At 40.4% G+C, this 6,549-nt stretch overlaps 1 protein-coding gene across 1 annotated transcript; it reads right to left on the reverse strand.

Moving 5' to 3' along the window:
* Positions 1-331: 331 nt before the first annotated feature.
* On the reverse strand, positions 332-6,053 carry rdh8a (retinol dehydrogenase 8a). Its single transcript, XM_008416022.3, has 6 exons — positions 5,637-6,053; positions 2,942-3,103; positions 1,931-2,110; positions 1,665-1,758; positions 1,366-1,549; positions 332-1,258 (listed from the first exon to the last, which is right to left on the reverse strand). The coding sequence occupies exons 1-6, from the start codon at positions 5,740-5,742 to the stop codon at positions 1,031-1,033; spliced, it is 954 nt and encodes a 317-aa protein (XP_008414244.2). The 5' UTR covers positions 5,743-6,053; the 3' UTR covers positions 332-1,030.
* Between the last annotated feature and the right edge of the window lie 496 nt (positions 6,054-6,549).

Below are 6,549 nucleotides of genomic sequence, written 5' to 3' on the forward strand. Positions count from 1 at the left end.
AGTCATGTTGCAATAAAAATGAGTCCATGAGTGCCAGCAATGAGTTGGAAAATAAAGGCTTTTAAACATATAGCGCACAATTATAATAAATACCAAATTATAAAATACCAAAAGTTATTTTTGTGTAACACACAAACATTTCTGCATGAAAATGTACAGTTTTTAAGTTCTGTCAGGAAAAAAAAGGAAAAACAGTAAAACACTGCCCTCTCTTGGAAAAAGATATGTACTGCAGGCTGCAACAGCTTGTTTTCATTTTAGTTTTAGGTTAGTATTGTGGTGACATTTTTAATTTCTATTCTTAAATAAATAATAATAAAAACTTTTGGGGTAAGTCAGAACACTGTTTATTTAAAAATCAAAATCAAAATAATAATAATAAAAAAAATCCAGCTTGGACCTTTTTGAATCTTTAAAAACCAAAAACATTCCATTTGCCAAAAGATTAAAAACAGGATTCAACAGCAGTTGTGACCACAACAACACTACATTAAACCAAACATAAAATTAGAGACACAATACATTAAAGGCAAATTTGTTTATGACTCTGTTATTAATGCCATAACTCTGAGTCTTAACATAGCGTTATCTTGACTACAATTTATTTCTAACCTGACGTTTCACTTATGTCACTGTTTCACATATTAACCGAGTTCAGTTTTGTGCTTTTATATTAGTCCATAAGATTTATATCTCATGCTGTTTTTATTTATTTATTTACTTTACTTCTGAGGTTCTCATTTAAAAAAAATAAGTATGGCATTTTTTTTTCATAAAATGTATGCTACAACCAATGTTAGTGTTGTATTGTGTGATGTGTGCCTCTCCACTCAGGGCACCCTGGATATACACCATCTCCTCAGAAGAAAACTTGTGCAATTCCGCATATCGTCTGTCAAAGCTTATCATAGTAGTGTCTTAGATCTAAAAGTAGCCTCCTCGCATTGAGCTTCACGTTCTACATTACCTGAAGACCCAGAACCTCAAATTAAGACACAGGGGGCGTCAGATGAACTGAATACTGTATTATTCAGTTGGGAGAGATGGTGCGTCTGCGCAGGCAGCTACACGTCAGGCACTTCAGGATGCTCATGGTGATGTGCATGAGAGGACCAAAATTGAAAAGCAAGTTGTAGAAGGTGTTTACAGACAGGCCGCCGGTCTCATCTGCATACTTTAAGGCCACGATGGGTGTGTAGAGGCTGTTGGTCAGATTCCTAAAGCGAGGCCTCTCCGACTCAATAACCACCTTTGTGCACTGGAGAGATAAAAGTCCATTTTAGATGAGGACTTTGTATCCGTCAATGACTACATAACTCAAACTTTAAACTCTGACAAAGTTTTAGTCGGACTCAGCTGGCTTACTTTAGCTATGTCCTCTGGAGTCTGGCCCATGGCTTCAAATATATCTATGGATGATGGAAGGTAAACATCTTTAAAGTATTGAACTGTGTCTGCATCGACTCCAGGAAAATCCATCTTAGCTACGTCTTCCATCATTTTCGTCTCAAACTCGGTGTGAACAGGGCCAGGTTCAATCATGGACAACCTGAGGCAAGCAGATTCAGAAAGATGCAGGGAAGACAGCTACAGATTAAAAAATGAGTAAAAAAAACAGATAAATTATGATAAACTTGGGGGACAGAAGAAAGAGGTCATTTTACCGGATGTTGAACTTCAGCAGCTGCACAGCCATACTCTCACAGAAACCCTCCATTGCAAACTTGGAGGCTGTGTAAACGTCATTGAACACCACTCCTGGTAGGAGAACCAAGTACAGAATATCAAGATAACATATTACTAAATCAGTAAATTGAAGGTTTAATTTACACATAGTTTAAATAACAAGAGAATGATCCTCCTCACAGAACTGGTAACAATTAGTCTCTTGGATCGCATTGTCTTTACAAAGAGGTTTGAAAATGCCTACCCTGGAGACCCATAACGCTGCTCATGACAACAATGTGTCCTGAGCGCCTCTTCTTCATGTCCGGCATCACTTCTTTGATCATGCGAACCACACCGAAGAAGTTGGTGTCAAAAACTCTCTTCATTTCATCGATGCTGATGCTCTCCACTGGTCCAAGCAAACCCACACCTGCATTGTTGACTGAGAAGAATCCCAGACACAGATAGCACTCTACTCAGAATTTAAACAGTTTAGTTTGTTTAACTTGTCTCATAAGAGTAAACACACGTCGATCACACGAGTTATTGCTTGCTAATGCCACCAGATGTCAGTGTGTGACAGTTTCAAGAAGGTGTGATGTAACAGGAGTCCTTGCTGTAGGGCCTCTGGGTTTTGAGTAATTATGCGAAGGGGGTGTAATACGGGATGGAAGCAGGTTTATAAATAGATGCTTTATCCAGACTAAAGGTTTTAACAAGTACTGGAAAGATGTTCTTGTTCGAGGGTCACTAATCTGAAAACATGCAGCATACTGCACATTAAAATCTGCTATTAACCAAAGAAGGTTTCTCAGTTCTAAAACTTTTTCCTGCTTACCTTTCACTTTAGGGAGGTCAGTCATGACATCAAAGTTGAACCTTTAGGATAGGTGTTTCTATCTGTATGTATGATGGTGTACAGTGGCCTTTTCTGTTTGGGTGCAAAAAATATCTGGCCACTGGAATTTCAAGACTTCCAATCCCCTCCTTCCACCCACTCAACTGCAAAACCACAGCGAGTAAAACTACAGTCTCAACAGTCTGAAACACTGCTGTTAAGGGACTCTACAAATTTTAACAACAACTAAGTTAGTGTTATTCTATTAAACATTGACTATTGCAGAAGGAATTGCTCACTTAAGTCATGAACAAAACATGTGAACTGAGCAGCAAAAGACAAAACACATGTATAATAATAAGCTGAGAAACATATGGGCAACGGATCTAAGAGACGAGGAGCGGTTTAAAATCCTCCTCAGTGTGTGCCACTCACTCAGAATATCAATGTGGCGGTCCTTAACACTGTTGATGCACTCTTTGACGGACTCGTCGCTGCAGACGTCTAACGGGAGCAACATCAGGGTCTTCCCATATGTATCTCCTGCTGCTTCCAGGAGCTTATCCTTCTTCTTTAGGTCCCGCATGGTGGCAATGACTGTTTGACAAAGACAAACAGCAATACAAAACTAAAACATCAACAAAAAAAACTTTTAAACTGAAAAGAAGGATTTCACTTTAATTTAAAATACCTAAACATTGTTCAAACTCGTCCAATAATGTGCAAGATTGCTTTAATGTGGTTTAATGTTGAAAACACTGTGGGAACAACACTGCTGGATTTTGGCTTTTTAGCCCTGCAAATCTTTACAGACTTAACAATTTATAGCCAATAAATATCTTGTTTAGGATGCCAAAAGTACCGGGACTGGGTTAGGTTACATAAAACAACAAACCAAAATGATTTGGCTTAAAAATAGAGAAAACTCTAGCTGTCCTTCACCAATTTCCACTAAAATAACAATAATCAACAACAACAACAAATCCCCAATTATATATAACTTGTTTTATTCATAATATGATTTTTTCCCCCCTCTCTCTCCTGTGACTGGACTTCTGTGATCACAGCCTGCAACAGCAGCTATTATGAACGGATGTGCAGGACACACTGAACTAGAAGATAATTACTTTCTGACGCTCACAAAACGATTGATGAGTCACTGCAGCTCAGACAGAGTGACACACAGAGATGTGCAAACGCAAGCAAATCAAACTTTCAAAATGGAAACACAAGCAAGAAAACCCTCACACGGGGTCAAAGTTCTTAAAAAAGGCCACACCTGTTGGCCACCACAGAATTGATTTCTTTTGAACTTTAAACACAGGGGAGCGCTAACCTACATACGAAGCAGAAATCTATCACAGGCTGCAGTTATCAGCACAGTGCTGTCGGGGCTTTGTTGGCGTCTTCCCCGTCTGGTGTTATGATGTTGCTTAACAGGCGAATGAGTGGCAGAGCTGTTGCACAATGACAGTCAGCAGAAATAAACAGCCTTTTAATTCCACATTTATCTAAATCTACCTGTTGTCCTCTGTAGATAAAGTCAAGGTCTAATCTAATGCATCCGTGAGCATAAACTGGGCTGGATAACTATGGTGAAAAATGGGATTACTTACCAACGTAATGCCCATGTTTCAAGAAACATAGCAACGGAGGTGGACCTGTATCTTTAGAATTTATTTGTGTGAAAGTAGCATAATTTGTCTGCTACACAGACACCTTGTGAGTTCTACATAAAGCTGTTAATAGTAGTATTATTATTATTATTTAAGATGCCTGTGTGTAATCAGCTGAATGATTTACGTCTTGACTAAGACGTAAACAAGGGATCCATTGTTCTTCTAGTTCCTGAAGGAAATAGTTCTGGACAGCTCATACATTCTGGAAAGAGCTGCATTTGAGTGAAAAAAACAAACAAACAAACAAACAAAAAACGAATGTTTTTCAGAGGCCTTCTTAGAGTTTACAACATGTCACTGCAGCTAATTGTGACTCAATGCACAATGCAATATCTAATCTCTGTTGGGTTTCCTAATAAACAGAGCAGAACAGTTCCATTTCTCAGATGTGGTTTTGCTCAAAGCAGCTCAGAGTCAGGAACACACTGGGAGAGAGGGTGCAGTCAACTATTTTTGTTTTGCTCATCTATTCCACAGCAATACATTTCATCAGATCCCAACGGCTGAAGGAAGAAAAGGAGATCTAAAACTAAACACTGCAGAGTTGCCCAAAAGCTGATAGTGATGGCTTCATTCACCTACGATTGTAATCTCAGGATTCGGACTGTAAGGCCAATGGTGAATGGTTTCTCCCGTGACACGTTTCATTGTAGAGCTACAAACAACATCAGTGGAGATTCACAGCTAGCAACAAAAATCTATTCATGTAGGTCTAGGAAAACACCCACAGTGGTCTCACACACTGGGGAGGCTACACACAACAACAACAACAAAAAAAGGAGAAAAAAAAAGAAGACTCCGATTTTAGCTGAAATCTCTAAACTCAGATTAATGATGCCTGGGAAGCTGAGAGGAAACACACAGACAGACAATGTCAAAGTGGGACACCGCAACTCCCCTGTGTACCAATGGAGACTTCAAACGAGGCCCTTGCTCTGGAGTGAACCCATGCTTGTACAGGTCTCAAACTTTGTCCCCCCTTTTCACACTCACTCCAGTGTGGGGACTATAGGCACATTAGACACGGCACTAAACTGGAGCAGGCCCTCTACAATTCACAGCAATAAAAGAGGGCTTTGTGCTGGAGAAGTCACTTGAAAGAGAACTGACAAGACTCCTTTCCTGAACCCTGCCTGGCAAGCGGCATCCTTGCAGAGCCCTACCCTGGAAGCAGCCCTTTCGGATGACAATAGGTGAGCCAAAGAAGGGGGTGGACTGGATCTCAGCGCTGACTAAACTGTATGTTCCCATGTTGAATTGGGAAACTGCTGCAACGGGCTTCACGTAAAATCAACGTGTGCATGTAAAGTCAATCAAAACAAACTTTATGCAGACTGCTGGGAGGACAGTAAACACGGACAAACCAGACTTTAAAACGACTCAAGTCTATTTCAGCCCTGCTACTGGTAGGTCTGGTCAAAGAAACGACGAATAATAAAGCGTGTTTTTACCATGGTAACGCTTCTTTTCATCTTTGGCCAGCGTAACGGCGATTCGTAACCCGATGCCCGATGAGCAACCGGTGATCAGCACAACTTTCTGCCCACTGTTCGCCATGATCCGTCCGGGTCCGGGTCCGGGTCCGCTGTGTTTTCCAGCAGCTCCTCTGCCCCTGATGGTCGCCGAGCTGCTGCGGGGAGCTACCGATCACCGGACTTTTAAAAAACTAAAGCGGATCATGAAGCCATTGCGGCCATGTGAGTGCCCAAGCCAGTCACATGTTCACGCTGAGTGGAATCTGGAACTCAAAACGGCGTGACATAAGACCTCCTGCAGTTTAAAACTAAAAAGGTGTCTCTGTGCAAGAAAAGTGCAGCCTTGTTAATCCTGCAGAGAAGTGTGGACGTGCATGCGCGCCAGTGCGCGTTGTGTGAGGGGGCAGAGCTTATTTGATTTGTGAGCTGTTGACCCCACCAACACATAACTGTAATATTCACTCACTAACCCCGCACTATTTCTCTAGCGTGTCTGACAAATGATTTTCAATCTAATATTTAGATCAACAAGTTGAAAACAATTTTTAGGAACATTTTTTTTTTTTATAAATCTGTGCTCGTTTGTTGTGATTCTAACATTTGTTTTACTTGTAGCAATAAAGCGTTGATTTTATCTTAGATTTTTGAATTAGGTTCAATGCGTATTAGCTGTAACTTTTATTTGACTGATTCTGTTGTTTTCAAAGTAGTAATTAAAATGTAACGTAGTCAACTGTGCTGTACTGCCATCTTGTGTTTAGAAAGCGAGTTGCACAGTCAGGAAGCACGTTTTGTTTTTTCTTTAGTTAGGCCATAGGCTACAAGGGGTCACAATTGCAAAGATAAGAACTCAGCCACGTCCTCCCTCATTTTCTCCAATGAAATCACA

This window comes from Poecilia reticulata, chromosome 8 (assembly GCF_904066995.2).
Source record: "Poecilia reticulata chromosome 8, P_reticulata-male-v2, whole genome shotgun sequence".
NCBI classification, from domain to species: Eukaryota; Metazoa; Chordata; class Actinopteri; order Cyprinodontiformes; family Poeciliidae; genus Poecilia; species Poecilia reticulata.

What these genes read in the sequence shown, in the direction of transcription:
- rdh8a (XM_008416022.3), bottom strand. Translation starts at nt 5,742, where the DNA reads ATGGCGAACAGTGGGCAGAAAGTTGTGCTGATCACCGGTTGCTCATCG. An exon ending in CCGCCACATTGATATTCTGA is followed by an intron (nt 2,111 to 2,941) that starts GTGAGTGGCACA and finishes GATTCTTCTCAG; the next exon opens with TCAACAATGCAGGTGTGGGT. An exon ending in CAGCGTTATGGGTCTCCAGG is followed by an intron (nt 1,759 to 1,930) that starts GTAGGCATTTTC and finishes TTCTCCTACCAG; the next exon opens with GAGTGGTGTTCAATGACGTT.